The sequence below is a fragment of the Psammomys obesus genome, unplaced genomic scaffold (assembly GCF_907164565.1).
Source record: "Psammomys obesus unplaced genomic scaffold, mPsaObe1.curated_primary_1811, whole genome shotgun sequence".
Lineage (NCBI taxonomy): Eukaryota > Metazoa > Chordata > Mammalia > Rodentia > Muridae > Psammomys > Psammomys obesus.
In genome coordinates, this window is record NW_026592509.1 from 2953984 (window position 1) to 2976681 (window position 22698).

The 22698-nt window shown below is 40.2% G+C and overlaps 1 protein-coding gene across 4 annotated transcripts in view; it reads right to left on the reverse strand.

Moving 5' to 3' along the window:
• LOC129681571 (zinc finger protein 54-like) overlaps nt 1–22698 on the reverse strand; it is a 30241-nt gene that overhangs the window by 803 nt on the left and 6740 nt on the right. For 2 of the 4 annotated variants that reach the window (XM_055613565.1, XM_055613566.1), the window contains exons 4-5: nt 18659–18785; nt 15832–17669 (exon numbers count right to left, since the gene is read on the reverse strand). In XM_055613565.1, coding sequence (XP_055469540.1) covers nt 15907–17669; nt 18659–18785 — 1890 coding nt within the window. In that variant the 3' untranslated portion in view covers nt 15832–15906. Of the gene's footprint in view, nt 1–15831; nt 17670–18658; nt 18786–19913; nt 20001–22698 lie in introns of those variants that run through there. The other 2 variants (XM_055613568.1, XM_055613569.1) reach the window with 2 other exon arrangements.

The window sequence follows — 22698 nt, forward strand, 5'->3', positions numbered from 1 at the left end:
AACTAACTCAGAAACAAGTGTTCTGTGACTTAGGCTGAAGGTGCTTTGAGAGCTAAAATTGAAGTTTAAACAAAAGATATATATATAATGTATATGAATCTGTCTGCGTGTACACGTGCATGCCAGAAGAGGGCAGCAGATCCCGGTATAGATGGTTGTGACCATTCATGTGGTTAAAGGGAATTGAAATTAGGACCTCTGGAATAGCAGACAGTCTGGTTAACTGCTGTGCCGTCTCTCCAGGCCCTTCCTCCTTTCTTTCTTTTTAATGGAGTGGTGAACTCAGACACTCTTGGCTTTTCCAGATGCAGAAAATAAGTACAGTATGTGGCCCTAGCCCTAAAATAGTCATGTACACCATCCCAGCTATAGCTCTGAGAACACTGAAGAAGAGGTGGTTAGGAAATAAGAAGGGAAAGTGGAGGAAAGCCTAGGACAGATGTTCTCTAGACTCCATACAGCTAACGTAATCAGTAACCAACAGCGACTGCGCTTACTTGCCTTGGCCTAACACAAGACCACAATTAATCTAGGAAAGGACACAGCTAATTTTTACCTCTCAAATGTTGGCTATTGATAGATTTTAGAAGACGAGTCGCTTCCTTTAGTTGTTATCCTCTGATGAGCCGACCAGGCTCCAACATATATCTCCAAACTCACAGCCTCATAAATAGATCTGGATACTCTCAGCGGGTTCAAGGCAGTTTAAATAGATATGGAAACAATAGAGTGATGTTTGGAACTGTGTACCAGGATAGTGGAGCGGTGGAAGGAGAGAGTGTGCAGTATTTGAGGCACACACACATGTATTATGTGTGTATATTCATAGTGTGAAATATTCATAGTGTGAAATAGCTGATAATAGAAAATTTGGCTGAGCTCATGCCTTCATTAGTTCGTTCGAGGCAGGGGTTCTCTGTATATCTTTGTGGTTAAACACACGTGCTACCATGCCCAGCTCAAAATTTATAGACCACATCAGGCTATATTTTCTTTTAGGTTGTATCAGTATCTGGTGGGATTCCTTTTCTTTTCTTTCTTCTTTTTAAGAGGCAGCCTTTGAACTCAGTGAGATTCGTATACTGTGCCTCTGGAATGCTAGGGATAAAGGCACTTGCCACCATGCCTGGTCATTATTTCTTTTAGTAGCAGGTAATAGGAAAAATCATCAGGAAGTCTTGCTGGCTTGTGTTTAGAGCATTAAGTGTTAAGTAGCTTGCTGTTAACTACTTTGATCAAATCCTGCCATTCTGGTTATGGTTAAGGGTAGTATTTTATAATTGCTTCACTCCCATTGTCACTGTAGTCTTGCTTATATTATTTATTTAATGTTGTTTATATTTGGTGTATTGTATGAACCTGGAAACTCACTTATTTCAACTAAAGTTTCCAATTTAATGCAATAGAGGTTTTTAATGTCAGTTAACATAAGGTCCACTTGTTAACTCCTTTTTCTCAAGTAATTGTCAAGACATCACAAGCTAGGGGGCAGATCTCTTGGCAACAGAGTGGGTTCCAGGTCAGCAGAGGTTCCACAGTAAAACCCTGTCTCTACAGACAAAAAAAGAAATGAAGACATATAACAAAAAGTCATGTTTAGTTGGGCAATGTCATACAAGCCTTCAAACCCAACACTCAGGAAGCAGAAACAAGGGGGACTCTGAGTCCAAGGCCAGCCTGGTCCAGATAGAGAGTCTAGGACAGCTGGCATTACATAGAAATCTTTTCTCAAAATAAAGCAAACTCCTCCCTGAGGATTAGTTTTTATGGTACCAGGAGTACCGGAGCCTGCCGGCAGAGTTGAACAGTACCTGAGTGGGGAGTGAAGATTGAAATAATTAAAGCATGTCACATGGGATCAGCTTGAGAGAGCTGTCAGTAATACTACAGCCTCAAGTTTATTCCACAATTCCTCTTTATAGGCAAAGCAAATGCAAGTCGTATCAATATAAGAAAGAAGTTCAGGGAACTGGCATACTTGTTTTCTTAAACTATTTCCCTATAGCAGATATCGTCCAAGGTCACACAAACAACTTTTAAGGAGCTTGGTGGAACATCCTCTTATCTCTGTCTCAAGGTGAAGGCCAGAGTGAAAACCTGTTTTCATACTCAATAACAAAGCAGCTTGACAAACAAGCATCTCTCCACACAGAAGCACCAAGCAAGCTCCAAACGGAGGGAGCCAACTATAGTCCTACACAGGTACAATGCTTATGTACCACATCAATGATCATCATGGCAGGATAACTGTAAGGGTGCAGGGGTGGAAAGCTCTCCTTGGTGGCAACCAACAGCTCTGTATTGGACTTTTTTTTTTTTAAAGATTTATTTATTTATTATGTATACAATGTGTGTTTGCATGTACACCTGCATGTCAGAAGAGGGCATGAGATTTCATTATAGATGGTTGTGAGCCACCATGTGGTTGCTGGGAATTGAACTCATGACCTCTGGAAGAGCAGCCAGTGCTCTTAACCTCTGAGCCATCTCTCCAGCCCCTCTGTATTGGACTTAAAGACATTTTTTTCTCATTTACTTTATTTATTTATTTATTTATTTATTTATTTACAATTTATTTACTTTATATCTCAATAGTAGCCCCCTCCCTCATCTGCTCCAGGTTCTCCCCTCCCTCCCTCTTTGCCCATCCCCCTCCTCTAGTCCACTGAAAGGGGGAGTCCTCCTCTCCTATTATCTGACCCTAGACTATCAAGTCTCATCAGGACTGCCTCAATCCTCTTCCTCTGTGGGCTGGCAAGGTCCCCACACCAGGGGGAAGTGATCAAAGAGCAGGCAACTGAGTTCATGTCAGAGACTGTCTCCCCTCCCCTTACTAGGGAACCCACCTGCAAAGTGAGCAGCCTATGGGCTACATCTGAGCAGGGGGTCTAGGTTCTCTCTGTGCATGGTCCTTTGTTGATGCATCAGTCTCTGCAGGTGCCCCTAGGCCCAGATTTTTTGGCTTTGTTTGTGGTCTTCTTGTGGAAATCATGACTGGTACTAAAAACCTAGCTAACTATTCAGTGCTGGTTAAGTCATGAACATTGGATGAGAAACAAGCACCACTTAATTATAACAGCATAATCTATAATAAGATTCTCAATGTTTCCCCTTGTACCCACAGATAAGCTTAGTTTTTCCACAAGGAAATTTCTCTATGAAAAAAGAACAAGTAATCAAAATGAGTTTTGGAGCCCAGGCCTTATGAATACACCTATAAGAACAAACAAACAAACAAACAAAAACCCTTTGCATCTAAGGCTTAAGTAATATATTTGAAGGGACAGAAAGATGTAACAGCCAGAGGAACAGGGATTTTGCTGGGAGTGTGTCTCCTGGTGTATTAGTCAAGGTTCTCTATACTAACAGAACTTATAGAATGTTCATTCTATAATGTTCATTCTCTCTCACATATATATATGATTATTGGAATGAATTCCAGGCTGTGAATAAAAAGTCCAAAAATCCAGTAGTTGCTCAGTCCACAAGCCTGGGTATCTCTGCTGGTCTTCAGTATATGCTGGAATTCCAAAGAAGTAGCCTCCAATGCCAGTACAGGAATGGCTGTGCTAGCCAGGCAAAGACAAGCAGGCAACGAGCAAAAGCTTTCTCTTCCTGTGCTCTACTGTAGCCTCCAGCAGAAGGTGAGGCTATATTGAAGGTGTGTCTTCAAGGGACCAGATCTGGACCAAAGGCCCGATTCCTACATCCAAGTTCAGACTAGAAGAGGAACCACTCATTTCAAAACAAACAAAATTCATCTCTCATAGGTGTGCCCTATGGATTATAATTCATTCCAGATGTGGTCAAGCCAACAACCAAGAGTAGCCATCACACCTAGTAACGCCAGAATTTGTGTCTGTAAAATCTCAACAACATGACCCCCCAAGCGTGAGCTGAACAAAACCAAGAACAAGGGACGTGGCAAAGCCAAAGCGATGGGGAAAACCCCAGAAGACCCCAACCCTACACGGATTATATGCCACTGGGCAATTCTAGGAGCCAGAGAATAGTCACACCCAGGGATGAGTGCACCAACTGGTTACTCAGTACCAAATGGTCAGCCTTGAAAGCATATATGCAAGGAATATTATACGGCTGAGTAGGTTACTTAGGAAGATATATGTATATACACAGACATATGTTAGTGTTCGAACCTGCGTGGACAATCAAAGTTGTGTGTAAAACAAGTTCCTCATACCAAAGCCCCTGATCTAACCTGTATGTTTTGTGAAAGAAAACATCATACCTCTGCAGCCTTAGTCTGTACTGTGCACTGTTTGCAGTCTCCGATAATGCAAGATGTTCTGGGTGTGCCAGGACTGTCTTGTGACCAAATTTATGCAAAGGCTGTATGAAAAACCTCCTCCAGAAAAACAACTCTATAAATCATAGAAAACAGTCACTTCTTTCTACAAATATTTCTTCAAGGTCTAAGCACTTCTAGAAAATTCTGATATTTATCCTAGATACAATGATTCTTCTGGAATTATACAACAGACATAGATGTATGTAATAACACTTAATAAAGAGGCCATGAATTTGAGAGCAGGGAGGATATATGGGAGAATTTGGCAGGAGGAACAGAGAGGAGAAAGGTTCTGATTATATAATAAACTCAAAATTAAAAATGTAAAACCAAAGCGAAACAAAAGTAAATGATCTCAGAACAACAACAAAGCCACCGTAAAACTGAAACAAACAAACAAACAAACAAATGAAAGTTATATACCTCTCAGGGAAATGCAGACGAGAGCTCCTTAAGCCTCCGTGCTGCTCTAGCTACAGTATCCACAATCAGGCGTATAAAGGCTAACTATTTCTGCCATAAATGAGGGGAAATGACGTCATATGCTGCTGTGGGAGTTAGAAGTAGAGAACCAACTTTTGTAACCACTCTAGATGCTCCCCACAGAAAAGGATAAATGAAAGAAAGAAAACTTCTGTGTGACCCGATTACAGCACTGATGTGTGACAGTATTCCTGTGTAAACTATGACAATCATCTACTTATCCCTGATAAAGAAACAAAGTCCAACTTGGTGAACCAATATGGTTGCTTTGTTAGGGGTGTTTTGTCTGCATGCATGTCTGTGTGCCACATGTGTTCCTAGTGGCTGCAGAGCCAGAAGGCCTTGGATGCGCTGGAGCTGTTCCAGATTGTGTGCCCATGTGAGGATACTGGGAATTCAAAGTGAGTCTTCTATAGAGCAGACAGTGCTCTTAACCGCTGGGATATCTCTAAAGTCCAGTGACCAGGGAGATTTTTTTGTGGGGTGACTCACTGTGGGTGACTCAGTGACAGCTGCGTTACCATGTAAAGGTGATGTAATGAAGCTGGAAAACTGGGTGTCGCTGCACAGATTGTAGACAGCTCATCTGAGGGTGGAAGTACGTCTTTCAATAGACTCACTCCCTCCTCCATGCAGCGTGGCTTGTCCTGTCTGATCCAGGCAGCTTGACTGGTGTCTGCTTCGTGGCTGGTTTGAGCATCTTCTGTGCATTTCGGCTTGTCTGACGGTGTCAGCAGTTCTTAGCAATTATATATGCTTAAGGCAAGAGGGCACTGGTGAATCTTGTCATTTATGAACTTCCTAAAGCTATTAAGTTTTCTATCTCTGAGCTTTGGGCCTGTCTGTGCAGGGTGGAATATTTCACCTCCCCTTACAGGAGTAGCACTTGACTCTTGTGTGGCAACCTCTTGGGGGTCACACATCAGATATCCTACACATCAGATACTTACATTACGATGCATAACAGCAGCAAAATTGCAGTTGTGAAGTAGGAAATGATTTTATAGTTGGCAATTTCTAAAACGTGAGAAACATTATCACAGGGTCCCAGCATTAGCACGGTTACCTAAGAGCAACCTATATCTTTTCTTCTTTTTTAGTATCTTGTGTTTTGGAGCTTCCTCCAAGATTGGAAAGTTAAATCTCAGAGGACTCTGATACACATTAAGCTCTCCTGGGCATGAACTCTAAGGCCTTTCCATTTTATCTCTGAACACTTGCCCATCAGGATCAGTGCTACTTTACTAACAGTATCTTAGACATGGAATCAACTTAGATATCCATCAGCTGATACACAGATAATTGAATATGTGGGGCCTAGCTTAAAGGGTGTGTGTGTGTGTGTGTGTGTGTGTGTAAGTACAATTATATGTAGAAGCCAGAAAGTAAGAAAAGGACCATTAGCGGAGAGATGTAAGAAGAGATGATGGATATTGGAATGTAGCTAATATAAAGTTAATATGTAACTGGGGGCAGGATGGCTCATCAAATATGTAGTGGGGTGATGGGGAAAAGTGGGGGCTGCTGAAAGGTCCACCCAAATGACATGTCCACGAAGAAGCTACATGGGACCCTATCATTTTGCAAACCACAGTAAAATATAATAAAAGTGGAGGGTAGAACACAGATAATATTACAAATGATGCATTGGACAACGTGTTCTAAATGTTTAACTTGGAATGGGGCCGGGAGGAGGAGGAGGAGGAGGGGGTGATTGTGGTGGTCTGACTAGGAATGGCCCCCTAGCCTCGTGGGTTTGAATGCTTGTCCATAGGGGGTGGCACCATTGGAAGAGTGCTTCGTTGGAGAAGGTGTTGTCACCGGGTGAAGGTTTCGAGGCCTCAGATTCGGAAGTCCCGCCCAGGGCAGCCTTTCCTTCCTGTTGCCTGCGGATGCGGATGTAGAACTCAGTTCCTTCTGCTCCCTATATGCCTGCTTGTCGCTATGACTCCTGCCACCCACGAAGATAACGGACTAGATCTCTGAACCTATAAGCCGGCCCCCAGTTAAGTGTTTTTCTCTGTAAGAGGTGGCGTGGTTATAGTGTCTCTTCATAGCAATAGAAATCCTAAGACAGTAGCTGGTTCCAGGGACTGAATGGAATATTGCTGTGATAGGCCTGACTGCACCTTTGTTTCAAGGAATGTGGACTAGAAAAGCAACTGAGCAGGGTGGTGGTGGAGCAAGCCTTGTAACTCACCACTCTGGAGGCAGAGGTAGGCGGATCTCTGTGAGTGTGAGTCCAACCTGCTCTACTGAAAGAGTTCCAGAACAGCTAGAAAACCTGTCTCAAAAAACAAACAAGTAGAAGAGGAAGACGAAGAAGAAACACACACACACACACACACACACACACACACACACAGAGAGAGAGAGAGAGAGAGAGAGAGAGAGAGAGAGAAGCAATTGAACAGTTTAAGTGGGATTTAATGGCCATCCTAGTAGAAACATAGACTAGACAGTGGTGCTGAGAGTGATTTAAATTGTGGAGTTCTGGGTCAAGAGATTTCATAGTAGAAGAATTTAATATATGGACTAGAAATGATTCTTGTGATATTTTGACAAAGAGTTGGCTGTTCTTTGCTCATCTACAAAGTCTTCCTGAGGCTAAATTAAGGGTTATTTGAACTGGCAGAGGAGATTATGAAATAGCTCACTATTGACTCTGCTGGGTGGCTAGTAGTGTTCATGCTTATGAAGATCTATAATGAAAATTAATCTATAAAGGAAAAATACAAAATGGATAGTTCAAGGAGAAAAGGGACACTAGGAAGTGGAATGGAGCTAAATAGTTCAAGGAAATAAATGGAATAAAGAAAAGCCTGGTGTTTGATGAATAGAGGGGTTGGTGACCTCAGAGCAAGCTCCCACCCAGCTAAGCTTCCAATCTGTGAAAAGGAATTAAAGAAAAGCTTAGAGCTGTATGTGGTGGAGCACACCTTTAATCCCAGTACTGGGGAGACAACGGTAGGCTGATTTCAAAGTTTAAGGCCAGCCTGGTCTGTGGAGTGAGTTCCAGGACAGCCAAGCTTAGACAATGAAAGAAACCATCAAAACCAGAAAGCTAGTTTAGATGTAATTTTATGAGGGGGCCCTGTTCTGGCCCCAGCAAGCAGCAGAACGTGGCAGCTTCAGCCACGTGGCTCCGGCTTTAGAGTCAAAGGCAGAAGAAAGGAATTATGGAATCTTCTTGCTTCCACTGAGGCCAGGCGTGTGTCAGGGTTGTCCCTGCACGGAAAGGCCACTGTGTTAAGCTGCTAAGGTAAAGCTTAAATTGTCTTGGAGACCTAAAATGTTGGAGATGCCAGAGCCGTGGGATACCTGCTGAGGAAAGCTGCTAACGGAGTGGAACCAGCCCAAGAGAGAGAAGTATGTTGCAGTCAAGCTAAAAGGAGCTGGAGATCTGAAGAGTGCTCTGACATCAGCCATGGAAACACAGAGCTTGAAATTTGTCTATCTGGTTTTTGGTCTTGGACCACTATTTCCTCATTGTGTTCCTTTTCCACCCTTTTGGAACAGTAATGTATATGATACCATTATGTGTTGGAAGTATCTGATTTGCTTTATCGTTTTGATTTTAGAGGGGATTATAGTTATGAGATTGGCATGAACCTCAGAAGAGACTTTAAACTTTTAAACAATGCTGAGCTTGTGATGAGACGATGGGGACTTTGAAGTTGGACTGAAGGCTTTCTGCATTATGAGGTAGCTACAAGCCTGTGGGGACCAGGCAGTGGGATGTGGTGGTTTGAACAGGAATAACCCCTATAAACTCATGTGTCTGAATGCTTGGCCATAGGGAGTGGCACTATTAGGTGTGGCCTTGTTGGAGGAAGTGTGTCATTAGGGGGTGAGCAGTGAGGTCTCACCCAGTCTGTCATTCTCTTCCTATTGCTTCCTGATGCAGACACAGAACTCTTAGCACCTCCTCCAGCACCATGTCTGAGGCTTCCTGCAACGACTATAATGGACTAAACCTCTGAACTGTAAGCTAGGCCCAACTAAATGTTTTCCTTTCTAATATTTGGTGTGGCCATGGTGTCTCTTCATAACAATAAAAAGGCTAAGATAGTGTGCTAACCAAAAGTGAGGCTGTATGAAGGAGCCTTATAAAATCCTACTATCTTACAAGTTTAATAGTAAATGAAAATGTAAAAACTTTGAACAGAGGTATCTCACATGGGTAAATAATGCTGCTCCTGGACACCAGGGCTGTTAAATGGAACTCTCTGTACCAGGTACTAGTCATCTGCCTATAACTTCCTCCTCAGGGAGGCCCCAAAACAAAGCACGACTTTGCCAGTGCTCTTGCTTGGCCATGTAAGTACATGGCATTGCTGAAGACATCACACACTTTGGCTACAAGACAGAGTAATTTTTTTGGACAGGGTTTCTCTGGGTAACTTATTTTGTAGACCTTATAAAAAATTTGATATAGGGTTTATGTAGTCTTGGCTGTCCTTGAACTCATTATGTAGATCAGGATGGCCTAAAACTCACAGAAATCCCACTGCCTCTGTGTCCTGAGTGTTCTAATTAAAGGTGAGCACCACTATGGCTGGCATTATTATAAATTTTCGAATGTTAAACAAGATGAATGTTTTATCACATCTTTTCAAGAGTCTAGAGAGATGGCTTAGTGGTTAAGAGCACTGGTTGCTCTCCCAAAGGACCAGGGTTCAAGTCTCAACACACACACACACACATAGTAGGTTACAACTGCCTATAACACCAGCTTCATTGTCCTGATTACCAGATCAATCAAGTCCAGTCACATTGTATCTAAGAGGTTTCTCTGCATAACATCTTCTCCCAGGAGCAGAATGAAACAAAGGTGGGTCAGGAGCATAAGCCTAATACAGCTTTCCCTCACCATCAGGACAGAACTCACCATGGGCAGCAGCAGGAACATCCTCTTTCTGGGGAACATCTCCTGCAAATATCACCAACCTTTCTGGGATCCACCTGGCTCCTTCTGCATCCTTCGGATAAACACAGACATGCCCTCTTTCCCGTATTAATACGGGATCGGGGCCCTGCCATATTCTAGTAATTGGATCTTTCCATTTCACCTGGGAATAATTATCTTTGGTATTAGGGTGCCACAATCAATCAGCTGTAGAATGGCCTTGTATATCCATAGTCAAAAAATTTTAAATAAAGAGAGCACAATTAAGATTTGGGGATATGACTCCCCCTTTTTATTTTTTACAATTGATTTTTAAGAAATCCATGGGCATGCACCACAATATTCTTTTTGGCCTTGAGGATTATGTGGAATACCTGTTTTTATGACTTATATTCATCTGCACACAAAAACCTGATAAGGTTGACTAATATATGCAGTGCCATTATCAGTCTTTATAATGGAAAGAATACCAATTATAGCAAAATATTTTAAGCAATGACTCATAACGTGTTTGTTGGATTATCCTGCGAAGGGAGTTGCCATGATAAATCCTGAAAAAGTATCAATTTTTACCTGAACATATTTTAGTTTTCCAAATTCTAGGATATGAGTAACGTCCATTTGTTGTTTGGAACGGTTCCAACCCTAGGTTTTAAATAAGTTAACTTTATGTTACAGATTTTAAACATACCCAATGACCAATAATCTATAACCAAGACATATTGAACATGGTAAAGTTATACATTCAAGATAGACAGACAAAACATCTTGCTATTTTTAATCCGATTTTTATGACCATAAAAGCTCTGTAGAGAGTTGAACAGTTCCTGAGTGGGGAGTGAAGACTGAAAGAAAATTAATAAACCAACACACTACACATGGAATCTGTCTGAGAGGGCTTCCAGTAGAAAACTAGTCACTCTATTTGCTCCAACAATCCCTTTTCAAGTCAGAGTAAAAGCACCTCAGTACAATGGCTCTCTACACTGTCCCAAGAACTCAATGGTCAACCCACTCCCAAGAGCCCAGGGCTGAATTCATGCCACTGAAGTACTTTCACCACTAAAGATGGTGGTCTTGTCATTTCACTAACTCAGAAACAAGTTTATCTTCTGTGACTCATGCTAAAGGTGTTTTGAGATAAAATACAAAATTATTTCTTCCTCTTCTTCTTGATGCAGAAAATAAGTAAGGTTTATGGTTCCAACCCTAACAATGTCAGTTACAACATCTCATCTATGTCTCTAGGAATGCTGAGGAAGAAGGGGTAGAAATGAAATAATAAGGGAAAGAAGATGAAGGACTAGATTCTTTAAGCCTGTTGTAATCAGTAACCAAAAACAATGGCACTTACCTGCAATGGTCTCACAGAAGACCACAATCAGTCTAGAAAAGGGAACACCCCACCCTTTACCTCTCAGATGCTGGGTATGGGTAGATTTTAGATGGAGAATAAATCACTGCCATTAGTTTTCCTCTGCTGAACCTATCAAGCTCCAACATATATCAAGCTCCAAACCTACAGTTTCACAGATGGCTCTGGTTAATATTGGTGAGTCACAAAGTAAATGACTACCAAGTAGGCTATGTTGTTAACTTGGGTAATTGTCAAGACATGAAAACAAAAAGTTATCTATAGTTGGGCAAGATCATGAAAACCTTTAATCCTAGCTTTCAGGAGGTAGAAAAAAGGAGAACTCTGAGTTCAAGACCAGCCTTGTGTACCTAGGGAGTCTAGGACAGCTGGCAATACACAGAGACATGTTTCAAATGAAAGCCAACTCCTCCCTGAGAAATAGCATTTATGATACCATCCAAAGGAGGAATATAATGAACAGCCCTACCAGTTATGATGCCTATGAACCACATCAATGGTCATCTTGGGAAGATAACCCTAAAGGTGCAAGAGTGGAAACTTAACAGCTTTCTAATGAAACTTAAGAAACTCTAAATAAAAGGGAAACCATGACTGGTTCTGGAAACCTAGCTAACTGCTCAGTACTGGTGAAGTCAAGAATTGTGGAGGAGAACCGACATCACCATATCAGCATAATCTAAACATTTTTCCTTGTACCCACAAATGAATGTAGTCTTCTTCCGTCATCAAAGGTAGAAGGTAGAGACAACTGTAAAAATCTGCCACTATAAAAATGAAGAGTTGTGAAGCCCACACACAATGGATCAATCTCCAAAACATTTTGAAGATGGGGTAGAAATATTGTAAGAGCCAGAAGATTAGGATGTTTGCTGTGAGATTGTTTCTCCTAGTAACGCCAGAAGCTACATCCATAAAATCTCACAAACGTGACCACTCAAACAGGAACTGAACCAGGACAACAATGGACATGCCAAAGTGGATGGGAAAAAGCCCACAAAACCTCAACCCTACACAGAGAACTACTGGCAACCGCCAAATGCTGGCAGCAGGAGAATCCTCCAGAACGAGTACACCAATTAATTGAAAAGATATAAAAGTAATGTGATATGGACAGAGTCGGTTATATTTAGGAATATATGTTTATCAATTATACATCTATTATATACACATACATAATATTATACATATACAGTTATACCTACAATAACAATTAATGAAACGAGCACCCAAGAGAGAGTAGGAAAGAATATATGGGAGGACTTTGCAGTAATAAAGGGAAAAGGATCATGTTGTAATTATGCTATTATCTCAAAAAGTTCAAAGTACAAAAAAATAGAACAAAAATAAAACAAATGAAGAAACAAAATTATCAACAAACCCAAAGAAAAAAGAAAAACAAACAAGTTTCTAAACCTACCAATGAAATGCAGACAAGGGTTCCTTTAAGCTATCTTGTTGCCACTAGGTACAGTGGCCATCATCAGGAAAGGAGGCCAAATACTGCTGTGGGAGAACTAAAGAATCAACCTTGAAAGTCATTGTATATGTTCTAAAGACAGACAGACACACAAAGATAGAAAAAGGAAACCATCTGTGTGACACAATTACAGAACTGATCTGTGGCACTACTGTAGGAACAAAGACAACCATCTACTTATCACAGTAAGAAATAAACGACAAATCAATGTTGAGGAACTAACAGTCCACCTTGATGAACCAATGTGGTTTCTTTTGTGGGGGTATTTTGTCTGCATGTATATCTATGAGCCATATGTGTTTCTAGTAATAGAAAGGACCTAAGGAGGACACTGGATGCCCTGGAGTTGAGGCTTCAGATTGCGTGCCCATGCTGGGAACTCAAAGTGAGTCTTCTGAAGAAGACAGTGTCTGAACCACTGAGTCATCTCCAAATTCCAGTGGACCAGTGTTTTATTGGGATGCCTTACAAGAGTATGGGTGAGCCTGGGTGGATGAGAGCTGCATCAGTCTGTGAGGGTGATGGCTAATGAAATTGGAAACCTGGGGATAAATGCACAGCTTGTAGTCAGCTCGCCTGGGGGTGGAAGTGTGTCTTTCAAGCCACTCAGTACCTCCTCCAGACAGCTTATCTGGTCCAGGCAGCCTGACTGGTGTCTTTGTGGCTGGGCATCTTCTGTGCACCTCAGCTTGTCTGACCATGTCAGCAGTCCTTAGCGATTATATATGCTTGAGGAAGCAGGGCCCTAGTGACTCTTACCAGTTTCTGGGACTTCCTGAAGCTATTAAATCGTCTATTTCTGAGCTTCCGGAGTTTCTCTGTAGGATTGAATCTATCACACTCCATTACAGAATTCTCCTTTTGTTCTGCTTTATCATCCTATGTTTTAAGGAGCTTCCTCCTTAAAACAAGTTGGGAGGGTTTAATATCAGAGGAAGTTGATATATAACCATTCCCAGACAGAAGCTCTAAGGATTTTTCATCTTACCAATGAGCTCTTGCCTATCATATGCACTGCTACTTTATTCACACGATCTAGAAAATGGTATCAAGTAGATGATTGATACGTATTCTATTAAGACTTCATGTAGAAGTCAGGAAGCCAGAAATGGACCAGTAGTGGAGAGATGCGAGAGGGTAGAGAGTAGAATATAGGTGATATTAAAGTAGATAGTGGGAATGTGAGGTGCATGATTCAAATATGTAGTGAAATAGTGGGGAGGAAAGGGAGCTGCTAAAAGCTCAAGTCAAATGAGCTGTCCATGAGGAAGCTACAGGAGACCCAATCATTTTGCATCTCAAGTAAAAAACATAGCCAAGAGGGGATATATATCTCACACGTGCTATAAAAGAATGAGGCAGTGGATAATGTAGGCTAAGTGTTTAACTTGGGGTGGGGGCAGGGAGGAAGGATGAGTGGGTAGGTGAATCAAAAAGGATGTTTGAAGAAGCCTTATGACTTCCCACTAACTTACAAGTTAACACAAAATACGATTTTAAAGAGTTTGAACAGTGGCATCACACATGGGTAAATAATGCTGCTCCCAGATACCAAGGCTATTAAATGGAACTCTCTGTACCAGCTACTAGGTATCTGCCTAGGACTTTCTGGTGATGGAAGCCCCAGAGGCAACCCCAACCCCTCCCCCCAAAAAACCAGGTCATTGCCAGTCCTCTTGCATGGCCATCCTAAGCACATGCTGTTGCTGAAGACATGAAACACTTTGGTTGCACGATAAGACAAGCAATCTTGAACTTACAGGGAAACTCTCCCACTTGGCTAGCTTTTGTAGCACTGCAAGTTCTTGAGCAGACTGGTAGCAGAAAAATGATGCCATGGTCTGTCTTACCCCTGGATCATGCATCTTACAGTAACAACCTACTAGCCAAGATGTGTGCACTGGTAAAACAGTGGCACTATTGTGTATCGATGTAACTAACCTCTCTTGAATGAATTCGAGGCATGCTTCATAGAGGAATTCATACCATGGTTAAAAACAAAGCTCTGTAAGTACAGATCCAAGCAAAGAACCCACTGTTTTCTTAATGATCATGTTGCTAACCTGCCATCTAAATATTCGTTTATAATTATCAATTTGTACTATTCTTAACCTTGGTGAAAAAAGTCTCCTCTTAAAAGTTGGTAGTGGGTAATGCAAGAGACTTGTAACTGTTCAAAAAAGTACTAATAAACAACTATGTAAGAATGAGGGAATTACCATGTCATCACGGCTGATGGAGAATCCCGGAGTCTCCTTTAATACCATGAGGCTCTAATGGCTGTTAGTGGCAGCTGTATTTATTAGAGTGTAAATACTTCCCTATCAGTAATTTAAAATGAATTTCTGCATGTCATAGGAATTGCTTTCTCTCTCCTTTCACTCCTTCCTTCCTTCCCTGAGACTGGGGTTTCTCTGTGTAACCCTGGCTGACTTGGAATTTGTACTGTAGACAAGGTTGGCTGCAAACTCACACAGATGCACCTGGCTCTGTGTCCAGAGTGCTGGGATAAAAGGCATGCATCACCATACCCTTAGCTTCTGGAGACTTCTACGCTGTATGTGGTTAGTGCAGTGATATCACATTGGATGTGTCAAATTCAATACATTTGGAGATAGAAATTTCAATGAACAGTAAGACACAGAGATTATATATGGTATACCTTTACATGGTTTCTCAGAAATATGAACTTAGTGATGTATAAAATAATTACAGGCCTTTGTTATATTTTTTATGTTATTACAATTTGTCTTTATTATAATTTTTTTCTTTTTTGAAACAGGGTTGATGCAGTTATGGCAGTCCTGGAACTTACTATGTAGACCAGGAGGGCTGCGGACTCACAGAGACCTTGCCTCTGTCTTGAGTACTGGGATTAAAGGTGTACACCACCTCACCTGGCACTATTGTGAATGTGTAAATGTTGGATAACATACATATTTTTTTAATATATTTAATTTAATTTGTTATTATAGCTTTTCCCAGGGGTGGGAGGGATGACTCAGTAGGTAAGAGCAGTAATCACTCCTCCAGAGAATCAGTGTTTTAATTACCAACATACAAACAGCTATGAAGAATTGTCTGGACTACCTTTTTCAGGGAACCTGAGGCACTCTTCTGGATTCTACTTGTACCAGGCATACACACAGTGCAGACACACTTGCAGACACGACACTCATACACATCAAAAGAAATAAAAGCTTTCCCTGCAGTTACACTTAGGGAATTTTAATATAGACTTATATTTTTAAGATTTAAACCCTTCATTAAAGGCTTTTACAAGTTTGTTTATTTATGGTTCTAGTACTAATATTGTTGTAACCCGTAAGCAGGAAATACCAGTTAAAGGTTTATATCACATTATTTACAACAGTATGTTTTTCTCCAGTATGAATTTTCTGATGTCTTCTAAGATTTGAAATCTGCGTAAAGGATATGTCACAGTTTTTGCATTTGTAAGGTTTCTCTCCAGTATGAAGTTTCTGATGTCTTCTAAGATTTGAAATCTGCATAAAGGATTTGTCACAGTCTTTGCATTTATAAGGTTTCTCTCCAGTATGAAGTTTCTGGTGTGCTCTAAGGTAGGAGCACCTAGTAAAAGATTTGTCACATTCCTCACATCTGTAAGGTCTCTCTCCAGTGTGAACTCTCTGATGTGTTTTAAGATGTGAGTCTTGGGTAAAGGATTTGTCACATTCCATACATTTGTAAGGTTTCTCTCCAGTATGAATTTTCTGATGTGTGTGAAGAGTTGAACACTTAGTAAAAGATTTGCCACATTCCTTACATATGTAAGGTCTCTCTCCAGTATGAACTCTGTGATGTATTCTAAGATTTGAACGCTGGATAAAGGATTTGTTACATTCTCTACATTTATAAGGTTTCTCTCCAGTATGAATTTTCTCATGTTCTCTAAGAGTCGAACATTCAGTAAAAGATTTGTCACATTCCTTACACCTGTAAGGTTTCTCTCCAGTATGAACACTCTGGTGTCTTCTAAGATGCGAGCACTTGGTAAAGGATTTGTCACATTCCATACATTTGTACGGTTTCTCTCCAGTATGAATTTTCTGATGTGTTTTAAGAGTTGAATTCACAGTAAAGGATTTGTCACATACCTCACATTGGTAAGGTTTCTCTCCAGTATGGATTCTGTAATGCCTTTGAAAATGTGATAATTCAAGAAAGGACTTACCACATTCTTTGCATTTGTAAAATTTCTCTAGAGAATGAGTTTTCTGATGCCTTTTAAAGGATGAATAGTGGGTAAAGGACCTGTCACACTCGTTGCATTTGTAAGGCTTCTTTCCCATATGGAGTTTGAAATGCCTTCGAAAGTGTGAAAGGTGATATGAGATCTTGCCACATTCTTGACAAGTATAAAGTTCCTTAGCAGTATGGACTTTCTGATGCCTCCTAAAACTGGAACAGTGGGCAAAGGATTTGTCACACTCCTTACATTTGTAAGGCTTCTCTCCAGTATGCAATTTCTGATGGCTTTTAAGTGCTGACAACTGAGGAAATGACTTTCCACATTCTTTGCATTTGTAAGGCTTCTCCCCAGTATGAAGTCTTTGATGTGTTTTAAGATTGTTGCACTGGGTAAAGGATTTGTTACAAACGTGGCACTTGTAGGGCTTCTCTCCAGTATGAATTCTCTGATGTACAGAGAAGCTTGAGGGGGTACTGAAGAATTTCCTGCATTTCCCACACTGATATGGTTTCTCTCCAGTGAAGCTTGTTTGTTGCATGAGACTGTATGTAGAGGTGAAATGGTCATCATATTCTTCCTGTCTCTGTTCTTTCTTTGTAGGGTAGTGTCTCTGATCTTGAGTAATGTTGGAACACAAGGTTAACGTTTTCTCACAGTCTTTAGATATGCGACGTTCTTTTCCAGTGTGCATGCTTTTAAATGGATCTGTGTTTGATGAGTCAATAGCAGCATCCCTGTGATTACTGTATCTGTAGTTATTAGAGTTTTCTGTAGCTTCACTACTTTTATAGAGTGCACATTTGGAGGGGTCATGAAGCATTTTGCCAAGCTCATTACACTGACAAGACTCCTTCTCAGTCTTCACATGTTGATGGACTGTATCACATATGCAGTAGTTTTCTGAAAAAGAGTACAAGCCAAATTAATAGGGTTTGTTCCAAAATTAAATGACTGCTTCCTAAGTTTTCTTTTAAGTCAACCTGAAAGCATCAAAGGGTTTGTTTCTTTTCTTTATTTTTTTCTTAAGGCATTCGATTCTTCAGAAGTAATGGATGCAAAGCAAGTATTCTGCCAGATATCCAAGGTTCTAGATTATTTGATGTAGGGCATTCATGGGCAGTTATTGCTTATTTCTATCCTCCATTGTCTGAGCTCTGTACACTGCTGTGTCTCTTAACTTTTCTATATGGTCATTCTCAAATCTACTCTGTACACTGACTCTTAGGATGTTTGTATATTCTCCACCGAGACAATGAAGAATGTAATAAAGACATATATTCAAGGAAAGCAATTAGAGAATATTGCTACCTCATGGACTCATCCTAGACTTATTCCAACCTGATGTCAGCAGTCAAATAAAATTGTACACTGTAATAGTAGTAAGTCACCATAATTTAGCTGCAATAAGGCAAAAGGTCTAGACATTGGACCATCTGCAACGACTTTGGTGGTAACACGGGCTACAGACACAGATAGACTTTTGCTGGAGTAGAGCCATGGACCCAGAAACAGCCTTCAGAGGTACCATGGTCCAGATATCACCATGGCCTCAGGTGGCAGTGGAGGCCTCTCACATTGCTGTTCCTCACTGCAATCACGCCTTAAGTTCTGCCTCTTTCCATAGCACACAAACCACCTTGCTTCTCTTTGTCTCCTATCTCTCTACCATGTACTTATTCAAAGTAGTGGCATCCTCTGTCTGTCTTGCTTGCTTGCGTAAGTGGGCCTCTTGAAAAAGTTCTTTTTTACTACCAGACTTTCCCTGGTTCTCTGGTTTTTTTTTTTTTTTTTTTTTTTTTTTTTGCATGCTGGCTTAATAGAGTTTACAACCTATTAAGTCAGTACATACAAAGGATGAGTTAGGAATTCTACAAGCAAAATGTCCTCACCCACAGAGACCAGGTTTCTGTAATTCTCCAACATCACGTCAATGTACAGAGCCCTCTGAGCAGAGTCCAGGCATTCCCACTCGTCCTGGGGGAAGTCCACAGTCACATCACTGAATGTCAAAAGACCCTGAAACAGAAAATTACTTTTTGACCATGTGCTACAGGGCAGAGTACTGGATATAAAGACACAGGATGTAGATGAATGAAAACAATTATCATCAAAAAATTAAAAAAAAAAAAAAAGATTCCCAATATAGTCACATTTTATAATCAATGTTCTAACTCTGTGACAACAGAATGACAGAACAGGTTTACAAGTACTATACCTGAAACAAGACACACATTTAAGGCTTGGACATGTTTATCTCTATGCTATGGATGCTATATTTATGTCCTACAGGATTACAGTGTACATTTAGAAGGAAAATTTGGGATAAGGAACTGTGCTTTGAAATGCTGTGCCTGAAGATCATAACAGAAAACCGACACTGAATCAATCCTGTCAGTACTTGGGCCTTATATGATTCTATTCTAACAGGCTCAGGGGGGATTTTTAAATTCCAGGTCCAATGCCACAGCATTTAACAGCAAAGGGATAGGTACAGAAAGCAGAACTTATAACTAACCATTAAGCAAAGAGTTTTGGTTTTTTTCCACAATAGCAAAGATTGTAACAACATTGAATACTGACAATTTTAACACTAACATATAAACTCAAGTAGTATATGGAATTAATTTTATAAGAATATTTGGGGGCTGGAGAGATGGATCAGAGGTTAAGAACAGTCGCTGTTCTCTCAAACGTCCTGAGTTCAATTCCCAGCAACCACATGGTGGCTCACAACCATCTATAGTAAGATCTGGTATGCAGGCAGAATGTTGTATAAATAATAAATCTTTAAAAAAAATATTTGGGTTACTAACAAGCAGACAGAAAAAAATTTGTATTAACTGCTCTTGGTACAATCTAAAAATTTCCTAAGAATATACAAAAGTCACCATTGACAAATAACAATTTCAGAACACTGCAGCTTCAGGACAGGCACAGAGAGCTGACATTCAAACAAAAAGTGACTAGAGCAAAGCAATCATGGGAAAGTCCTTCTCTATCAAATGTAATAGTTCATGGACAGCTACCTAATGAGTCCAAGCCCAACTGTTTTACATGGTGGGATGTTTTTTTGGGGAAAAAAAAAAAAGAAAAAGACACACACACACACACACAAAAATACTGATCTCTACTTTGGGAAGTTACCGCTGAGCTTCCTAACCAGGTGAGTGATGTGAGCAGCAATTCTCCTAAAACAAACAGATATGAAGTATCAACAAACACATGGACACATCTCCACAACCATGTTGAACATCAAAGAGAAATACAAATAGGCTACAATCTGAGTGTACACTCAAGAACATTAGTTTCAGGGCAAAACCAAGCCGCACATGCTTGCCACGACCAGCACTCTACAGTGTGCTGAAATCTTTACTAGTAGGAACCAAGTATTATTTATCATTAAGAACTAAGATATAAGTCTCTTTTAATTCCATACATTGGTATTTTTGACAACTAGTCCATGATCCAAGGAAATGTTACAGACTCCACACTCACTCAATAAGATATAAGGATACAAGTGGGTACCCTAATAAGTGGAACAAGGACTGTCTCTGACATGAACTCAGTAGCTGGCTCTTTGATCACCTCCCCCTAATGGAGGAGCAGTCATACCAGGCCACAGAGGAGGACAATGCAGCCAATCCTGATGAGACCTGATAGGCTAGGTTCAGATGGAAGGGGAGGAGGACCACCCCTATCAGTAGACTTGGAAGGGGCATGGGAGGAGATGAGGGAGGGAGGGTGGGATTAGGAGAGGATGAGGGAGGGAGGGTACAGCTGGGATATGAAGTGGATAAACTGTAATTAATTTATAATAAATGAATAAATAAATATTTTAATTGAAAAAAGATATAAGGATACAGTCCATCCTCTACACTGAATGGCCATCAACAGATTTTTCAGGTAATATGTCAAAGTGGAAATATTTTAAAATTACTGATCATAAATTCATGTAGGATATTTGCCCTCAAAAAAAAAAACAAAACAAAACAAAACTTGGAAGGACAGAATAAAAGAAGTGCTATAGGTGAGGATTTTTGGTATTACATTGTATGGCTATCAGCTTGGTATAGTCAAAAAATCAGAAAAAAGGACAGAATAAGATAGAGTACCCAGAAAGAAAACTATAAATTTATATCTACTTAATATTTGACAAAAATATGGCCTTTTCAACAAATGGTGCTGGCAAAACTAGATCAAATAAGAGAATAAAATAAAATTTTTATTTTTCAGTTTGTACAAAACTCCATTCAAAATGGATCAAAAATCTCATTTAAAACCAGAAACACTGAAAATCAGAAAATACTCAGGATACTGGGATGGGCAAGAACTTTTTGAATAGGAAGAACAGCAACAGCACAGGAACCGACCCCATGTATCAGCAGGTGGGACTACTGAGAATAAAATGCTTCTGTACACCAAAGGAAACAATCAGCCGAGCACACAGACACCCACAGAATGGGAGAGGGTCTGTACCAGCAGCACTCTGGGTAGGAGCTCATATCTCAAATTCACCAAGAATTACAGAAATTAAATGCCAAGGAAATAAAACTGCCCATCAATGAATATGGCAAAAAAAAACAAAACAAAACAAAACAAAAAAAAAAGTGTTCAGGATTCCTAAAATGCCATCGTGGACATAAAATTAAAACTACTTTAAAACACTGCCTCACCCCAGGCAAAACGGCTGTCATCAACTAATCTGACAACAAACGTTAGTGAGGATGTGGAGAGAAAGGAAGCCTTATTCACTGTTGATGTGTGTGTGTGTAAACTAATACATTCAAATGGAAATCAGTTTGAAGACTATTAAAAAAATTAAAGATAGAACTCACCTATCCCTCAGCTCCTTCCCTCCTGGGAACATACACAGAAAGTTCCACACCCCACTCTAGAGATATTTACTGCTACATTATCCACTATAGCAAAGTACTGGAATTAAAGTATTGGGTAACAATGCTACCCAAACTATTCCACAAAATAGGAACTGAAAGAACACTGCCACTCACTGGATGAAGTTAGGGTCACCCCGATAACTAAAACACACAAAGATTTAACCAGAACAAAGATTTAAAAAGATAACTAAAACACACAGAGATTTAACCAAGAAAAAGAACTTCAGACCAACATACCTCACGAACATTGATGCAAAAATACTCAATAAAATACTTTCAAACCTTATCCAAGAACACATCAATACATCATCCACCATGATCAAGAAGGCTTGATCCCATCCTTGTACCCCAAGGACACAGGGATGGCTCAATATACAAAAATCCATCAATGTGATCCACCAAATAAACAAACTGAGAGAAAAATCACATGATCATTTCATTAGATGCTGAAAAAGCCTTTTACAAAATCTAACACCCCTTTAGGGACATAAAGCCCATATCAAAACATAATAAAGGCAATATATAGCAACAGATGAATGGATAATGAAAATGTTATACATATAAAATGGAATATTAGGTAAAGAGAAAAATGTAATAATAATTTGCAAAAAAAATGATGGACTAAGATTACATGAGGTCACACAGTGTCACAAAGACGAAATGACACTTTCCCTCATATGCAGAATCTAATTGTATATGTATATGGAAACAATGTATATGTATCTACTATAGTAAACGAAGAAAAGAGAACAAGAAAGGTTAAATATCAGGGGCTGAGGTAGGACTGAACTCAGGTAATGAAAACCAGTTATTTGAAAGGATATAAAGCTAACTGCTCTTCTAGTGGGGGGGAGGAGTGGATCAGTTCATAAAGATACATTTGATAGTGAAAATATAAAATCACACCAGAGGCTCCAGAGCTTCCGGTCCCAGCGACTACTATAAAACTGCGTAAAAGTATACTGAGTTATATAGTCTCTGTATCTGGTTAATCGCAGTGTGTGATTTTGCCTGTTTCCAATTTTCAAAACACA